This window comes from Aethina tumida, chromosome 2 (genome assembly GCF_024364675.1).
Source record: "Aethina tumida isolate Nest 87 chromosome 2, icAetTumi1.1, whole genome shotgun sequence".
In the NCBI taxonomy this organism is placed as follows: domain Eukaryota; kingdom Metazoa; phylum Arthropoda; class Insecta; order Coleoptera; family Nitidulidae; genus Aethina; species Aethina tumida.
In genome coordinates this window covers 25,365,892-25,386,208 of record NC_065436.1, presented here as the reverse complement: position 1 = coordinate 25,386,208, position 20,317 = coordinate 25,365,892, and the positions used below count along the sequence as shown (strand labels likewise).

Genomic DNA, 20,317 nt, shown 5'->3' with positions numbered 1-20,317 from the left:
CTAATTTACATATAAAAGTAGGTTTAAAATACGTATTTCTAAAAAAAATATATTTCTTGATCAGATAAACTCAAACTCAAAATTCCAAGTCAACTATAATAACAAATATTTTATTGGTGAGAATTATTATACATGTGATTTTGAACATTTCCACCAGTTCCATTGTTTTCATAGCAAATAGTTTTCTCGTGCACTTTGGTGTGACGTTTTAAGTTCGACAATAATTTAGTCTTATAACTGCAATTAACTTCTGGACATGCGAATTTACTTTCTTTTCCACAATAATATGCCAGATGTACTCTCAACGAATCCCTCTTTGAATATCCTTTTCCGCAACTTTTACATTCATAGGCTGAAAACAACAATAATTAATAATTAAAAGGTCTTTTATTTTAGTTATAAACCTCACATACATACACAATAAATATTAATTTAAGAAGACAAAACATTGTGATTAATAGATAATAATTATTTGCCTTTGATTAAGTATAAAACATGTTTTGTAGTAAATAACAATAGCTTATAAAAAACGTTTATTCATTAATACATAAAAAACAAAAAAATAAGTTACTAGCATTAAAATTATTACTGACGAAATTAAAAAGACTTTTTAAAATACATGACAGTGTATTTTCCAACTTTTCCCTTAAATTTTAAGGAGTTAAACTTAAATGAAATGTTGGAGAATACACCTCACTATTTATTCATATAATTATATGTACAAATGTTATTCATATAATCATATAACTGTTATATAATAAAATAAAATAAAGTTACATATTTTATCACATAAGATCAACTAAACATTACAATTCCTTAAAATTATTTTGATTTTGAAGTTTCGATTCGGATTCCGTTTAAGTACTACAATGCCTCAAAAACTTAAAATCTCAGTCAGGTTATTATTAAACAGTTTGATAAAGCTTTACTGTCTCGAATACTAAATTGTAAATTATCTTTAGGCCATTTTAAACAACACAAATATTCAATTACATAGTAACAAACAGTACATATTAAGATAGATTTACAATTACTTTAGTTTGTTATATTTACTTAGAACCTATACATTTTGAGTTACATATCTAAACATACGTAATTGCACAACAAGTCGATGTAATTGTCTCAAGAGGACAACAAATTAGGCCCTATGTTACATCAATTAATCTGTCTCGCAGAAAAAGTTAATCGAAAATATAACGTCATTATGGAATATCTAAGGATAAAAATTCAATTCCAAAAACTAGAAGCTACGTTGTACGTTTAGAGGTTCGAAAAAATATTGTGTTTTAGTTTTAAATGTGAGGACAGCAGGTATTTTCTCGTTGTTTTATAGTTGCATTTAGGAAAGAGACAAGGAAAGGCTGCTCTATTATCACATTCAAATTTCTCGTGCCTCCACAACGACCTTTTGACTTTATACCATTTTCCGCATTTCTCGCACTCGAATCCGGGTACTGGAAAAAGAAAACAATTAGATTGGGCTTTATAAGAACTGCGCAAATCTAAATAACATTGCTAACTACAATATACAAGTTGGCTGTACAGGTTTCTTGTCAATGTGGCCTAATTTTTGAACAGATCTTCTAGGACATGTTCATTCGATGCACTACTTTTACTTACCAGTTTCCTTTCTCTTGCAATATCTATAGTCTATTTGCTGAAGTAATGTTATAGTAAAATATACATACCATTCACATTGTAAGTAAAAAATAAAAATAATAAAAATTTTAACGTATAATAAACAAATGCATGTACATAATCAAATATGTTAGTGGATATTGTGAACATTTCTTAAATGTGCATTCAAATTATCCATCCTTTTAGGTTTATAGTCGCAAAGAGTGCAGGGATAAAAATTCAGAGGATTATCCCTTTTGTCGCACTCAAATTTTTTGTGTCTCCATAATGATCTTTTAAATTTGTAAGACTTTCCACATTTACAATCAAATCCTAAAAAAACACTTATAATTGAAACATCAGTTCAATAAACATTAATAGATATTATTAATTATATTAAAATTAAATGAGCAAAGCAAAGGTAAGCAAAATGAAACAATTTTTTTTCTATCGATGTATAATCATAAATCATTGGTTAAATGCATACACAGAAAATGACGTTAGCACTAATCGATGTACGAGTAATGAAAGTTTTCCCCGGAGTTGGTTTTTGGAATGTCGTGATTACATGTTATGTGCCTCTTCAAGTTATCCTTTCTTTTGAATTTGGTGTCACAATAAGGACATTTCAGTGAGGACTCTTTGCCGCATTCATAGGAAATGTGCCTTTGCAACGTCACCTTCCATTTGTACGATTTGCCGCAAGCGTTGCAGATGTTTGGACTTTCGGAACACTTGCCAGCTACAAAATAAATTCGTTAATAAAAATTCGACAAGGCCTATACTCCGTTAAAGCAATAATAATAATAATAATAAAACATTTATAACCTTACATTTATTAAATCGGAAATAATTTTGGTAATTTTGAATGAGATTTTAGAATGTGTTGTCCAAGTGTATTACGACTTCGGCATTTGTAGTAACAATATGGACAAGCCATATAAGGACTTTTTTCGCATTTATCGATCAAATGTTTTTGCAACGACATTTTACACTTAAAAATGTTTCCGCATTGGCACTTGTATGAATATGGCGTAACTAAAACAAAGTTGATGCATAATTTTAATACTGTAATAAATATAATAATAATATAGTAATATCTATAATAAATTAATAAACAGAAAAACAAAATAAAAAACTACTCAATAAAAAGGCGTTATGAACAAAAGGTTTTTTAATCGTTACATGATTTTTTTATTTAATACAGTGGTGTGTTATTTCGAATATTCTACATGTGAACCAATGTGTCTTTTTAAGGAATCCTTTCGTTTAAATGTTTTGGCACACATAGGACAAATTAGACTCGAATCTTTTCCACATTCATACGTCACATGCCTTTTTAGAGTAATAGCCCATTTGTACACTTTTCCACAAGTTTCACATCGATGTGGTTTGGATATCACTGAAAAAATTTTAATGTAATTAGAGGTAATTATAACTTTTTACTTACCACTTTTGTAATTTCACTAATTCCCAATTCACTTAAGTAAATACATATTATTTTAATAATAAGAATGTGTGAATTTAATATTGAATAAAATAAAACATAACATAAATCGTTAAAATGTATTTAAAACAACACAACATAAAGCTTTTGCCATTTATTTATCTTTGCAGAAAATTTAATTTTCGATTGTTACAACTAACCTAAAGTTAAGCAATGTCTAATTAACATAGAAACTAAATATAACAAATAATGATCAAAGAAAAAATATTGTATATAACATAAATATTATAATTCACGATTAAATGTTAAAAACAAAGTACGACAAAACTAAATATAATTCTTAATCTACAACTGTTAGTTTAACAAATCAATATCAACATATTTATATTGTATAGACCAAACATTCTCTAATAATCATATTTGAACGATGTTAGTTTTTTCACTTCATAAATATTATAAATTCCCTGAATTTTTATTATAACAGGCAAAATCCTAAAAATACAAAAAAATAACAAAACGTTTTGTGAAATAAATAAACTTTCGAGATTCCTTCGAAAAGAATACAAAAAAATATAATAAATCGATTTGATGGATTAAAAATTGAATTGGGTATATACAGATTTATATATGAAATATAATAATATGGATTTACTGAATATTCATTTTAACTGTAACAAAAAAGCTCTGAAACCTTTTATTAAAATGTCTTAACGGTAATTGCTTAGAAGTGATCCCAATGCGCCTAAACTACTCCCAAACCCAACGATCCTAAGCAATTAACTTTCGCTGTTAATGAAAGGCAACATCTCCCTCAGTCTGTCCTAAATGAACAGTTTGTGTTTCATCCTGCAGTGCTGCATCATCCGATCCCGGATTTTCGCCTTGTAATCGCACTCGAGTACCGGACACTCGATTGTTGGCGGTTTTCCGCATTCGTAGATAATGTGTCTCTTCACGGTGTTGAACGTCTTGTATGTTCGGTCGCACTTTTCGCATTGATAATGGTCTTTGCCCAGTACTTTGTAGCCGGTGATCGGCGGCGGTTTTTTCCCACAGAAGTACTTGATGTGGCGCCTAAGCGAGCCCAGGACTTTGAAGGTTTTCGCGCAGTTGGGACAACCGTGATTTTCGCCGTCGCCTAAAACTTAATCCGGTTAGTTTGTCGGTCGGATGGCGGGGGAGTGGGGCTTATTTAAAAATATGTACAAGCGGTTTATAAATTGTCTGTTAATGTCGGGTGCTGGATGAAAAAGTTTTAGAGAAAAATACTTTATTGCTAGTTTATTTTGCGCATTACATTCGATTAAATCATAGGTTATTTGAGCCCTTTTTCGCACGGCCATATGTTGTGTTGAATTTGCATGTGGATTTTCTTGTAGCCTTTTTGCGTAAAATAGTTACCGCATATCTCGCACTTGAACTGCGGCGGCTTGTTGCATTCGTATTTTATGTGCTGGACAACGCCTCTTTTGTATTTGTAAGATTTGTAACATTTTTTGCATTGAAAAGTGTCGTTGATTTTAACAAACTCTAAAAAACATCAGCCATTAGGAACGACTTAACTGTTACAAGAGGGAAAAATTTATTTCTAGAAATAATGGCTAAATTATACAATTTTCAGGTTTTTTGTGAAATAGTTTATTTACAAAAATATACTGCTGTCACACATTTTATAAAAATAAAATTAGTACCCCCACAATATCTCTAATTAATTAATAATTGATCATTTTACTGTGGATCTAAAGTATACAAAGTAAAGATGAGTCTTCACCATAAAGGTTATCACAATAATATTTTTAGGAATTTTTAAAATAACATAGGAAGATTAGAAAGCTTACTTCACCTATAAATATATGAAATTTATATAAATAAAAAATTATCGATTGCAATGTACAGTCCTTTGGTGATAAGTTAGAGATGCCTTTTGTGTGAACCTTTTGTTGCAGTAAAAGCACTCAAACTGTGGTGGTTTGTTACATTCATACTTCATGTGCCGAATTGCACCCTTTTTGTACATGTAACGTTTGTTGCATGTACCGCAGTAGTAGAAACCGTCGTAATAATAATGTACTGAAAATATAAAAATTAGTCCAATTTTGTAAGGAAAATATGTAATTTAATTCAACAATTAATATCTACTTACATACCTAATTATTAATGAACTATATGTGTAATGTCTACTTCTTACCTTCTATTAACTAAAAAATACTAAATACATTTCAAAATTATGAGTTGAAGTCGCAATAATATTACAAATTTATTTAAATAATTTAACGGCTAATATGGTGCTCATATACTCTATAGATAACTTATAAAATAACTAAATGATTAGCTATTTTAAGAGTTTTGTCTCTGTTAATTGTTATAGTTAGTTGAAATATACTTAAAGTAATTAAGAAATATAAAATAGCCAGGAAATTAATTACCGGAAAGATTTATTTATTAACTTAATTTATTCATTAAAATCAAGTGTTTTTCAATGTTTTTTAAAAAAATTTAAAGTTGAGTAAAAAAATGTTGACTGATGAAATGATTAACGTATTTAGAATTAAACTATGCAATAAATATTTGGAATAAAGAGTCATTCAAAGAAATATCAAGACTTGGTGGAGGGTGACATAAACCTTCGATCACTTTGTCTAGTGCTAAACCGCCTAATAAAATATGTAAAATTTGTTGTGTGGTATATCAAACAGTGATCGAAATCTTTTTTAGGATAAAGCTTTTATTAACCACTGTTCCACAGGCTTTATCCATTATCCAGATTGGCGAAAATGAGTGTGATCCATCCATTCTTCGATGAATGTAACAATATGACCATTGAAAAGATACTTTTATGTCTAATCCATTTCTCAATTTTTTAATGAAATTCATTGCATGAATTTTCTTTTCAATTTAAGACTCTCTGTTTCCAAATATATAACAAAAGGATCTTGGTACACATTAAGTAAAATAATAGCAATAAATATTCACATACAGCCTAAACAAAAATGTTCAAATATAATATAAAAATTGATTAAAACCATTCTTGAATCAAAAGCGTAAATCAATAACTAATATGACTATCCAAGACAGTTTGTCTAATTTGAAAAACAATATTTGATATCACAAAATATGCCAGTTAAGTTGCACCGCATTAACCGTAATATATACAACAATAAATAAAGTGATGCTTAGGGTTAAATAAATCATTTATTATCGTACTACCAATTTCTAACACAATTGTAAGTAAGGCATGTAAAACACTTTGTCCCGAAAACATTAACAAAACAATAGAGATTCAACGTTGTCGTTATAAATGCGGTGGTTGTACTGCATCATTGGTAAAATCCTCCTTCAGAGCGTTCAAAAAGAATTGAGCGTGAGTGTTGGCTTGATGAGATCTTAGGGTAACGTTTTGGGTGTAAGCTTTGCCACAAACCGTACAAACGAATTTCGGTATACCGTCGCATTCGTACTTCATGTGCCTGTACAAGTTCGGTTTGTGTTTGTAAGTTTTATCACATTTCAGGCATTTGTGGCGCGTGATGTTGCCTAAAATAAAATCAATTTGAACACACACTCGTCGAATATGTTAGGTGTTATGTTGGTGAACAAGCGTTTAATTAGTGACTCCCAAATAACGTAAATACAAATAAGAAAAATACATTTCGACCGATTTTATTCGTTATTACATACAACATACATATTAAAATTGTCATGTCGCATGCACGTTTAGCTGGTGGAGTTTCAGGTTGTGTTTCTGGGTGAACTTCTTGTTGCATATTTGGCAAATGAACTGTGGCGGTTTGTTGCATTCGAATTTGATGTGCTTCCTTATCGAGCCCCGATGTTTGTACACTCTGTAGCATGTCGTGCATTCAAACACTCCCGATGTTTTTCTGTATCCTAAAACTGATGTACGTTACTAATAGGACAAATATCAAAAACTCAAATGGGGCAGAATGAAAACTATGTCGTCTACTTTTGGGTTTATTGACACACTTTACATCTATTGAAACATTAAAAGGTGGGTTTAAAGTTCTTATACTCTAGCTTTTGATATGAACAATGAGTGAACAAATGGACTCTTAGATTGCTTTTTTGTTTAAAAGCTTTGTTGCAAACTTGACAAACAAATTGAGGACTTTTTCCACATTCGTATGTCATGTGTCTGTTTAGATTGTGCTTGTAAGAATATCCTTTTGAGCAATTTGGACATCTGTGAATTTTGGCTAAAATAAAAAAAGTGTTAGATATACAAAAAATAATAACAGACAACCTTTATATTAAAATATTAATGAAGAATTTCAAAAAATGGAGTGCCTTATCACTTTAATTTCATAAAAATTATTAAAAACGTATTGATTTTTTAATTTTTTATGTTTAAATTGTCAAAATATAGTCTCCAAACTAAAATTTTTTTAATTTAAATGTTTATCATGTATATACTAATAAATGAAACTATTAGTCATGTGTGATTTATTTTAAATATTCATAATAATATTAATAAATACATTGCGACAAAAAAGCAAATTTCTGGTAAAAAACTACACAAAACATCATCACACGGTAACTTTATATTAATAAGCTTTGGTAAAAAATGGCAAATACCTACAACATATATCTATTGAATTTAAATCACAGAACATTAATTAAACAAACGATTAATTAATGTTAATTAATAATTAATTAAGATGCCCTTTAGATTTAACAACAAACTGAATTTCTTTCTCAAACAATCCTATTGAAACGTTGTTTATAAACAACATCATCCTTTATTTAATAGTGAGATGAAAGCCATGAATATAAGCAACGTGGGACTTCAGGCTGCTCTTCTGTGTGAACGCCTTGGAACAAATTTTGCAAACGAACTGCGGCTTCATTCCGCATTCGTATCGCGTGTGCCTCAGCAAATTCCATTTGTATTTGTAGGTTTTAAAGCATTTGCTGCACTGATGCACCATCGTATCTGAAACATGGTTCTCAGTTAATAAAATTAAATATCTACAAAACAACATCGATGTCCTAGCTAACATGAACGGGCAATAACACACTAGTTTGGGTTGGTTTGCGTTTATTTATTAAAACAAATCAGATTATCTAAGTTTAATCATAAAAATTAAGGTGTTCCTTACGGTCGGCATCGACAAATGGCTTTGTGCCGTAAAAGATTGTGTTTTTGGGTCATTCTTTTGCCACAATAGTCGCAGATGAATTTCGGCGGTCCGTTCACGGGACATTCGTTGTTTAAATGTCGCACTAAATGTTGTTTGTTCTTGTAATGTCTTCCGCATGCGACACATCTGTATCTTATCTCATCTGAAAATATTGTTAATTATATACTGCAGTAGAACCAACGTCACGTTAGTAACCGACAAATAATGAGTTTTAAGTTGGTTAAAATAATTATTTGCTACTGAAATTTAATTTCTTCACTGACATCAAACATTTATTGAACATTTACTATTTGATATTACATATGTGATTTTCTATGTTTATTTAACACGTTCTTATATTTAAATTGCCTTGGACAGAGGTCGCAGTGAAACTGGGGCAATCTGGTACATTCATATCTCAAATGTCTAGTGAGGTTACTCTTGCAAGTGTAAAACCTCGCACAACGATGACAAGTGTACATCTCATCGTCGTCAAAATCTGAAAACAAGTAACATTTAAAACTATTGATGAATAAAAGATTCAAAAAACATCAATAGGAAACACAGAGATAAGGTTAAACATGAAATAACACTTATCAAATTATGTCAGTTTTTTGTTTATTTGTGCAAAAACATTGTGTTTCATTGCCAAGTGGTTTTTGTAATGGTCCGTTCTGTGGCATTTGTAGTTGCAAAATGTACATTTAAACTTTTTTTCAGCGCCACATTGATGTAGATGCCGTGTGAGGTTGCTCTTGGTCAAGAAGCTGGTTCCACATTTGAAACAGTAATGTCGACCTAAAATACCACAACATTATTATGACATGTTATGTCGAGGGAATGGAGAAATTAAAATAAAATATTTAAAAAATTCTCGTGTTTTAATTTTGAAGATCACACACTCAATTATGTAGTGAAAAAAACCGAATCCCACATATGCGACCAAAAAATCACAGTTAAACACCTCTTAATAAATTCCTTCACCTAAATCATAAGTCGCCCAGACAACCATCACTCAAATAAATATACATAATGTGTGTGTAAAGACATTGTAAATTGATTAACGGCTTACAAGAAGCAAAATTTACTCCAAATATTTTAAATGCAACAATAAAATAAAATACAAAAATATTCCAGCAATCATATTTTATAAAATCTCTATAATCATGGATTGTATGGGGATTCTGTAATTGAAAATGTTGAAAGAGAGACGTTAATAAAAGTTTTATTTATCTCTAACAAAAGAATTCTCTTATTATCTAAAAAATGTATGTCGTCCTAAATTACTACTACACATTATTTATACAATATACAGCTTTAATTTAAATCAGAAATACAGAATCTTAAGAGGGCGCCAATTAACAGCCTAACTTTAGTTTGATACATAGTCGAAGCTTAAAACTTGTAGTATACTTTTTCAAACGATCCTTTATACACGCTCTTGTGCTTGAACAAACTATGCGACTTGAGCGTGCTTTTGTGCTTGAACTTTTTGAAGCACAACCGACATTCGAACTGCGGTTCGACGCCACATTCGTATTTCATGTGTCTCAAAAGGTGTCCCTTCTGTTTGTAACTGGAAAACTGACATCTCGGACATATGTATCTTCCGTTGTCGTCCATCTCGAATTGTTGTCTAAAAACTACAACATTTCATTAGTATTTTCACAAATAATAGACGGCGCAAACAAATTTCTACAAACGTTGGATTCGGGGCCAATAAAACTTTTTCGTATAATAATAAATATGAATTTATTGCTTTAAGTCAATAACGTTTATAAATTTAATGCATTTTTCTTCGTGCCGGCTTTATTTCCAAATACAACGATGGATCCGCGTGATGTTTGACAACGTAATGGGAAACCATGACGTGTTTCCTCTTACATTTAAAGTCGCACAAGGCACATTTAAAATTCGCGGCCATACCGCACTCAAACTTTTTATGATTGTACAGAGAACCCTGGTGTTTGTAACTTTTTCCGCAGGACGTGCACACGTAGGCGTAAGAGTTTCCTAGAAACACAAAAGCAAAGATTAAGATCATTTTGGGATGAGTTCGATCGGAGAGAGAGAGGTTTTGTTATTGTCCCAGGTTAAACTGCTTACCAAAGGAAAAGTGTTAATGAAAGCAAAGAAAATATGAAAGCCGTTTATTTAACTTATTTAAACATAACTCCATGTATGTTCATGCAGTGCGACACCATGGCGTGTTTTCTTTTGCACATGAACGGGCACGTGGAGCAGTGGAATTTCGGTCTGACGCCACATTCGAATTTTCTGTGGTTGTACAAGGACTGTGCGTGTTTGTATCTTTTTTCACAAGTTTTACATTTAAATGGACGTAAACCTAAAATATATCACACAAATTAGATTGTTATATTGTAAATATGTATGCTAGGAGGGTGATCTTAATTTCCCTTAATAATCAATCAACTTCATTTTATTAAACAATGGAAAATAAATTCACATAACACTCTAAACATAAAGTCAATTGTAACAATCATGCTATTTTGACTAGTCTATAAAAAAAGTGTGTCTAAGTCTAATGTGCTGTTGCAAATTGTCCTTTCTTTTGGTGACGAAATTGCAGTATGTGCAGGCGAAGTTTGCAACCGTTCCACATTCATATTTCTTGTGTCTGACGAGATGTTTTCGGTGTTTGTAGTTCTTACCACACATCAGGCATCGGTTCTCTGAAACTGTTTCACATTCTTATAATACGTGTTAACATTAAATAACTCTACATCAAACACTTGCTACAATAAAACAAGAACGTTCAGTTTTGTCCTTTTTATTATAAGGTGTTACAATCAGTTTCTCTGTCGTATAAATTCGATATGTGCCGTAAACGTGTGTCGTTTCAGACTGTCTTTTTGAGTGTAGGCTTTGCCGCATATTTGGCAGATAAATTGTCGTTCTTCTCCACAGTTATATTTAATATGTCTTGATAAATTACTCTTATATTTGAACACTTTATTACATCTCGGACATCGGACGCCAACTAAAACGGAAACTAAAATCAAATTCAAATAAGCGGAAACACATAAAAACAAACAAGTATCAATAAAATTCGTCAATAAAACTCTCAACTGCACACTGTTCTCCAAATATAATTTGAAATGTTTTCTACACAGGAATTTAAATGCAACAAAAAGGCAATTTAAACGTTGCCCATGACGTTTTCGGAATGTCGCCTCAAGTGCGTTTGCAGGTGATCCTTTCGCTTGGATATGTAATTGCAAAGGTTGCACTTGAATCGTGGCGCAAGGCCGCATTCGTAGTTCATGTGTCTGGAGAGGTGCGACCGGTGTTTGTACGTTTTGCCGCAACGAGGGCACGAAAAACCGCCACAACCTAAAACAATGACGACACGTTAATGTCGAAACAAAATGAAATGCGTTGATGGTTTGAAAATTGTTTGTTAGTATTGAAACGACGTTGTGAATTTTTATTTTTTTATTTTATAATTAGACTAATTAATATAACTAGTTTCACTCGATAGTACTATAACATGTCTACTTATAGTCAAATATTCAATTTATATTTTGAACTTGAACATTTTTACACGTACAAAAAGCCAAAATTTATTTTAGTTTTTCAGAATTATGTTCCACAAGCATGAACTTTTATATAGAAGTTCAATTTTTGAAAAATAATATACCGGATATTTGATTTTTTGAAATATTTTTAACCTTAACATTTATTTTTTTTAAATAACATACCTGGGTAATAACGCCTATTGGGTAATAAGTCCTACATAATTAAAATTATATTTAAAATAAGAACACCAGCTCCATCAAAATCTATTTGTTCATTAATGAACTCTTGCGACATGAATATTTGCAAAACTCCTGTGTCTAAATTATTTATTACTGTGGGTTACTAGTAATAATTATAGGCCTTATTACCTATCCATTTCTTAAATTTGTTGAATTATTAAAGGAATTTTGGAGAATCCTAAACAAAAACACTACTCAGAGGAACTCCACTTACAATAGAAGAACTTCAGTTGAATAATTTTTGTTTAGGACTACCACAGTCCCTTTTGTGTGGTGTTGAAACTCCAGTCATTTTCAAGTCAACGAAAATCATTAGTTTAAGAATTACTGGAGATATAACACCGGTTGAAACATCGGAGACACAAATTCATGAGACAATAGTAGTCCTAAACAAAAACTCTTCTCAGAAGAACTCCACTTACAATAGAAGAACTTCAACTGAGTAGTTTTTTTACGACTACCATGCTACCTTTTGTGTGGTGTTGAGTCTCCAACCATTTTCAAGTCAACGAAAATCATTAGTCTGAAAATTACTGGAGGTACAATATCGGTTGAAACGTCACAGACAAACATTCTTAAAACAATATAAATCCTAAACAAAAATACTACTCAGAGGAACCCTACTCACAATAGAAGAACTACAATTGAGTAGTTTTTGTTTAGGACTACCATAGACCCTTTTGTGTGGTGTTGAATCTCCAGTCATTTTCAAGTCAACGAAAATCAGTAGTTTGAGAATTACTGGAGGTACAACACCGGTTGGAACATCACAGACACAAATTCCTAAGACAATAGTAGCCCTAAACAAAAACTCTACTCAGAAGAACTCCACTCATAATAGAAGCACCTCAATTGAGTAGTTTTTGTTTAGAACTACCGTAGTTCCTTTTGTGTGGTGTTGAGTTTCCAGTCATTTCCAATTATACGAAAATCATTAGTTTGAAAATTACTGAAGGTACAACATCGGTTGAAACGTCACAGACAAAAATTCTTAAAACAATAGAAATCCTAAACAAAAACACTACTCAGAGGTAACCTACTCATAATAGAAGATCTTCAATCGAATAGTTTTTGTTTAGGACTACCATAGTCCCTTTTGTGTGGTGATGAATCTCCAGTCATTTTCAAGTCAACGAAAATCATTAATTTGAAAATTACAACACCGGTTGAAACAATGTAGATAAAAATTCTTGGAACAATGGAAGTCTTGAACAAAAACAGTACTCAGACGAACTCTACTTAAAGTAATGGATATATTGCATTCAATTTCAAATCTCCCTTAGCTAGGCCTTATTACCCGGTATCTTACTAGAAAAGTCCTAAAAATATGTACAAATTGCATAATTCTTGTATGAAATAAAGCGGAAAAACTAAAAAATAAAAATTTGATACAGATCTAAATTGTGTAAATAAATGTGATTAAGTCAATTGAAGAAATTTGGCATTAATATACACTGCACAAAACACACCGTAACCTAATACATGTTTTAATTCATTGATCTGTACACCAGAGCAGAACTAATGTGTTTTTTAGTTTTGAAGTGTTGCAGAAGACTCTCTCGCCGTTTGCAAGAGAAATTGCACAGTTTGCAGAATTGCATCGGCTGCCGTCCACATTCATATTGGTAGTGACGACGTAACGAGCATCTATTTTTGTACGACTTCAAACATCTGTGACATACGTACTGTGTATAACGGTCTAAAACAGAGAAACGTGTCAATGTTTCAATATTCATTACGCATTGAATAATGCACAAGACTCACAATTATTATTTGTTACATGACTTACCTTGCCTTACCTATTTGTTGTTAATGAAATAATAGTCATGTGGTGTTTGCGAAATTTAATTTGAACAAGATTGGTACATCAAACGTATTCATCAACGGTATTTCTATGGTGTTTGGTGTTGATGTGAAACTTCATGTAATCTGAACGTTTACACTTGAAATTGCACAGGTGACAGTTAAAGGTTTTACCTTTGCCACATTCGTATTTCTGATGACGTACCAAAGTACCTTTGTGCTTGTAACTTTTGTTACATTGTGAGCATTTGTATGTGCATTCATCGTCATCTGAAAAGCGAACAAATGAGAGAGCAAAATATGTATTTACACCGCAAAACTACTTCAAATTAAGTGTAATAATATATAAAAGTTGTGTTAAACGTTTGTTGGAAAAAACATCTGCGAACTTCAACAAAATTCCTTAATTCTATCTAAATATGAATAAGTACTTTTAGAAGTACTAATTGAGTTTTTGCAAATAAATTTTTATAAGGGTGTTTGTTATATTATAAAGGGTTTAACAGAACATTTTAGAACATATAAATAAGTATATATTTAAATAGTAATTGAAACAGTCATTTTTGATGCAAACTTACACGATTAATAACAAAATTTAATCCTAGAAAAGGTAGATACATCTTTACAAATCCTTCAAATATGAAGAAATCAAGTGGAGGACTTTCTTCACATTTTTCAAATTACTCTCACTATTTTGCATTATTTATATATTTATAGAAATAATTACATACACATGTTTTATAAACTTATTTATGATTATCATATTATATTATTTCTTCGATGAATTTATTGAACGTTATGAAATTGTTGCTGTTCTTCAGTACATCCTTTGCTATCTGGTACTGCACATTTGTTCATGTGCTGCTTTAAGTACTCCTTTCTCGTATACACTTTAGAACATCTGTCACAAATAAACTGTCTTCTATTTAAATGTTCCCTGGACATGTGCACCCAAAACGAATTTTTGTTTTTATAGATTTTGTTGCATCTCGGACAACGTACTCCTTCTAAAAATTTTACATTTAGTACTGTTTCTCCATCAGAAAACAAACAAATAAAACAATAAATAAATTAGTAAGTGGATTATTAAAAAAATAATAAACAAAAAAAAATATTTATTAATAATAACACGTTTGTGTTTCTGAAATTATTAAGAGTTGAGCTGGTTTAAATTGTTCCATCACCATAATTTTTCTTGTGAAATATGAACGGAGATCAGTCGTCTTTTAGTTATTCAAACGAGTTTTTACAAATTCTAAATCGTCAAACATATTGAAAGATAATAATAAAAAATAGTGATAATAATATATTCTAAAAAAACTAATATAAAACAAAATTAATTCATTAATTAATTTGAACATTTTCATAAACATATTTGATTAATTATTTTTTGACTTCTATGCAAACTGAAAACAAATTTTTACTTTTGTAAATTTAGCCGTAGATTCTCCTGCTACTCCACAATTAATATTCGGTACCATTTTCCTAAAGACATAAATTACAGAAAACACATATTTATAAATTATTATCAAGTAAAACAAAACAAATCCAACAAAATTATTTATTAATAGTTACACGTTGTGTCTCCAAATTCTTGAATACCGTGTTTTCTGACCATGTGCTGCTTTAAATTGTCCCGTCGCGTGAACTTGGAATCGCATACCCAACAACCGAATTCCTTTCCTTTGCCACAATCTTTCGAAATGTGAACGGAGAGGACATTCTTATTTTTGTACCACTTGTAACAATTCGGACACTGAATTTTAGGCACTGAAACATGGTAAATGTCTGTTAGTTGTTTTTAAGGTGAGTTTCTCAAACACTAAATCGACAAACAAATATTATTGTAATGTTTTATAATAAATTCATGCATGACGGAAATGATTCTTGTGTAAGTCCTTTTGATATAAGTATATGTAAATAAATTCCAAATCCAAAATTATATAAAAACAAGTATAATTAAATAATTTATAAAATAATTTAATTGTTAAAATATTATAAAATTAGGATTATTCTAGAAACTTAACATTACTCAACAAACAAAATAAAATAAAAATGAACTATTCAGACATCATAAATTGTATAATAATATCTAAATATAAGTATAAGTAATAGATAAACAGGCGTATAAAATATATTATTTTAATGATTAACAAGATATGTAAATTTTGAACATTTTTATAATAGAATTTAAAGAATATAAATAAGTAAAATTTCAATTGGTATTTTTCTAAACAAATCGTTAAAAAAATAACACGTAGGCTGAAATATATTTTCGTGGGGTTCATTCAGATTTTTTCCTTTTCATCGATTTATTTTTCTTGTGTGTGCGTATCATGTGGCGGTTTAAGTTGCTCCTCCTCGTAAATCCCTGGGTACACAACGAGCAAACGTACTCGTCTTTTTTCCCGCAATCCAACAACATGTGGGAGTTAAGCGATTTCTTATTTTTGTAGCATTTAAGGCACTGCGGACATAAGTAATCCCCATCTAAAAAATCGTAAGAAATAAACACATAGCAACTTATCCTTCGACGTTAATTTACAAGTTTCTCCACCATATTAATCAGCAACAAATAAATAATTGTATATGTTACAAAAATGTGTTATTTTGTACACTTAACGCCATCAAAATGGGCAATCAGATAATGAAACGTTTAATGGAGTTAAATGTATTTACAAATTTGTTTTCCTGCCACCAGTTAGAAAAATGAATAAAATAAACACCAAATGCGAATGTAAATAATTTAATTTTAAAATTTTTAATTACAAATTGAATCTAAAATGTATCTGGCGATGTGTGAACGAGTTTAATGTGTTGTAAAACAGTGTATCTTCTTCTGAATCTTTTTAAACAAATATCACATTCGAAATATTTGTTTTCCCTGCAGTCCTTATTAATATGTGATGTTAAAGATTTTTTTTTTGAATAACACTTATCACAATTTGAACATTTATATGGCTTATCTGAAACAAAAAATGATTTAAGGAATCCAATTAATTAAGAAAACAGCACATTCAAGTTGGTTACTCACAAAATGGGAATAAATATTTTAATATAAGATTAAATTTTAAGGTTTTGATTTAACTTCATTATTTAATAGAAAATTGAGATTTGATTAATAAACAAATATTTATATGAGATATCTGAAACAAGGCAAATGTTTAACAAATATATATTTTATTTATATAACTTAATAAAAACAGCCTTTTGCCTATAATAAATTTGTGTATGTATAATAACAATAAATATAATTTGTTTTAAATAATTTAGACTAAAATAAATTATGTATGTTTCGTTTATGCTCTATCACGTGCGATCTTCTTTTATAAGTTTTATAACATACGTCGCATTGCTGATCTTTAATTTTACCACAGTCCTTAGACAAATGAGTGTGCAACGTGTTTTTATTTTTATAATATTTATAACAATTCGGACATCGAATACGATTTCCTGAAACAAAATACGCAAATTCAAAAAGAAATAATTTTATTGACGTATCTGAAAGTAAACAGACTGTTACATGAACTTTAAATATTTACGATTGATTGAAATGATACAAAACACTACGTAAAAACATTTATTACGAGTAGATGTAGCGTTTGTTAAAAAATTAATTACAATGCAACATAAAATTCCAAATTGTAATAACATGTTACAAATGCTTTCTAACGTGCACAGTTAAATCAGATTTCCGTCTGAAACGTCTCTCACAAATGAGACAGGCGAATTTTTTGGGTTTTCCACAATCTAAAGTCATGTGGACTCCCAGGGTGTGCACGTTTTTGTAAAACTTCGAACACTGTCGACACTGCACACGATTTCCTAAAACAATTTAATTTGTATTCGGAATCTTTTGATACCATTTCGACAAACTTATACAGTCTACTTGCATTTAACGTTCAAAGCTACCTTTCACAACATAAAATGAAACAATCAGATCAATACAATTTATTTTGTTGATTTGAATTACATTGGTGATAGTTAATAGTTTTGTTGCAAACTGTTGCAATCCTGCACACCATGATTATCTTTCTTGTGCCTGTTTAAAACGTACTTCCGGCTAAACTCTTTCGAGCAAATTTCGCACCGGAACCGCGTCTTATTTTTACAGTCTTGATATTTATGCGAGTTCAACGTAACCTGATTTTTGTAAACTTTGTTGCAGGTTCGGCAAACGACGGGACCATCTAAAACAAAACGAAACGGTCACAACTTCTCCTGTCTACGTGCTGCCAGAACAATTAATTATTACAATAAAAACACCAAAATGCGGTAGAAATTTATTGGTACTTGGGAAACAGTGCTAATTGAATTGTTGATTCTTGTCGAAGAACAAACCATGCCGACTTTTTGCGTGCGTGACCACGTGAGACTTTTGGAAGCCTCTGTAGTCGCAGATCGGGCATTTAAATCGACGTTCTCGATTGCACTCGTATCGAACGTGTCTCCTTAGACTCTTCAAGATGAAGTACCTTTTGCCACAAGTCAAACAGGCATGTTCTCCTAAAAAAATGAAAATTAATAAACGAATTGTGTGGTGTGGTTTTGTGTTACTTGCCTTTTCCGTTAATGAATAATGAATAAGTGTAACGTAAATGAAAGTAACGATTGTGTAGTATTATATTTTTTTATTAAAATACCTGTACCTACAAGCATTATAATATCAATAAAAATAACTAACATATAAAACTGTATAATAAATTGTATCAAAAATATTTTTAAAGGAACTGTTCAACTATTACATTAATGGTAAAATCACACTTAGTACAATGAGTATTTTGTCATTAAAAATGGGAATATTTTTTTCTCTTGTGTAATATAAAAATATATCCCTACACCTTTCAAATATAACTTAAGAATTAAATCGAGCATTACTGAATAATAAGAAAGAAAACATTTTCCAAAAATGTACCTAAATAAAGCAAGCATCACCTGAAAAGCGGAAGCCAATTAATACTAAGTGGGTTGAAATAAATTCACCCACTACATCTTTGAACGCTTTTTATATTCGTTCAAAGACCGCAAGCAATAATTTTTTTATTGCTTGCTACAACTAGATATGTTTAAAATTAACTTATTGCTGTATAATGTAAAGTGTTACTTCCTAAGCACTAAAATTTAACAATATTGAAATAATAATAATTATTATTATAATAGTAATATACAGTTAAATAATATAAAGCAACAACTAACGATTTCTATATAAACTGGAAGCATTGTCATTTTTGCACAGGTTGCTTTTAATCACTTTTAATTGAAATCCTTACGGTAATAACAGCCAAATTTAAACGTTATTTAATTTTAACAATATTTACAAGTGCAACATGTGCAAAAGCGATATTAATGTATAATTAAATTATGGGCTTCGGAACCTGATAATTGTATGGGGTATATATTACAAACTGAAAATGACGCTCAACTCAAGATTGTTGTGCGCAGTGAACTTCTGCGCACGTGCCAATCCTTGATTTGGGCGCCCTCTATTGGGTAACTTTAACGGAAATACTCAAAAGGAACGATTGTGAACTCTTAAAATTAATAAATATATCGGAGGCAAAATGTAATAAAGATGTGGAATTGTGGAGGAATGGGATAAACTATTGAGGCCTATGGTAATAACTAATCTAATCTGAGTATTCTAGTCTGTCAAACAAATATTGTATAAGTGTCTTTTTATGTATCACAAGCGTTTGTTCTCGGAAGCTTAAAAAATGTGTATAAAAATACATTCACCGGTATACTATAGGAACGTTTATTAAATATTATCACCTGTTTAATAATTTTAAGGCAGTCTTGGGGGATTGTCTATTGTTTCTTTACTATATGTATAATAATAGGAAAATATGGGCAGTTATTTTATCCTGAGTAATTGCGTATGTATAATTATGGTTCCTTCTTCTAAATTCTTAAAACTAAACAAATTAATAATCGGGACATCGACTTTATAACTATTGACTACACTATTAAAAAGTGATGTAATTAACGTCGAAAGTCCGATTTTTAATTTGAATTTATTATGAAACATAATAAAATTTAAATTTTTCGATTTTTTATTTTCATTTTGTAGGTGAAATTATGAAAAATAAACATATCAAATTGATTTAAAATTGTTATAGTTGTTTCTTGTAGCACTGGTACAAACAAAATTAAATCGACATTTTTATTTTCCAAAATATCACTTACAACGACCTGTCTTCTTGCCGTCAAATGAATAAATAAAGTTGTTATATTTACAGTCGTCACTGTATTGATCAATTGATCTCGGCCGATTTTAAAAATCACAACCAAATAACGTGTAATATTTTATATGGAAATGTCTTTAATGATTGTTTCGATGGAAATATAAGTTTGGCACATTAAAATTTAACAATTTAAAGAGAAAAAATATAACTCCAATATAAGATACTTTGATGATTGGTTACTTTAAAGCGATGTTACTCCTTAAAGACAATAAACCGCAGTAGTGCACATATCGTTGGAAATTGATCAGCAGTCGATACCATCATAAAGACATTCCATAGAATATCGAA

The 20,317-nt window shown here is 30.4% G+C and overlaps 1 protein-coding gene across 7 annotated transcripts in view; it reads right to left on the bottom strand.

Annotated features, from left to right (window-relative positions):
* LOC109608989 (longitudinals lacking protein, isoforms A/B/D/L) overlaps positions 1 to 20,317 on the bottom strand; it is a 125,315-nt gene that overhangs the window by 19,219 nt on the left and 85,779 nt on the right. The window contains exon 5 of one of the 7 annotated variants that reach the window (XM_020025578.2): positions 90 to 352. The exons of 3 other annotated variants lie outside the window; for them this stretch is intronic. In XM_020025578.2, coding sequence (XP_019881137.1) covers positions 111 to 352 — 242 coding nt within the window. In that variant the 3' untranslated portion in view covers positions 90 to 110. Of the gene's footprint in view, positions 1 to 89; positions 353 to 3,203; positions 4,203 to 6,243; positions 6,599 to 8,788; positions 9,001 to 20,317 lie in introns of those variants that run through there. 3 more of the 7 variants (XM_049963685.1, XM_049963686.1, XM_049963691.1) reach the window with 3 other exon arrangements.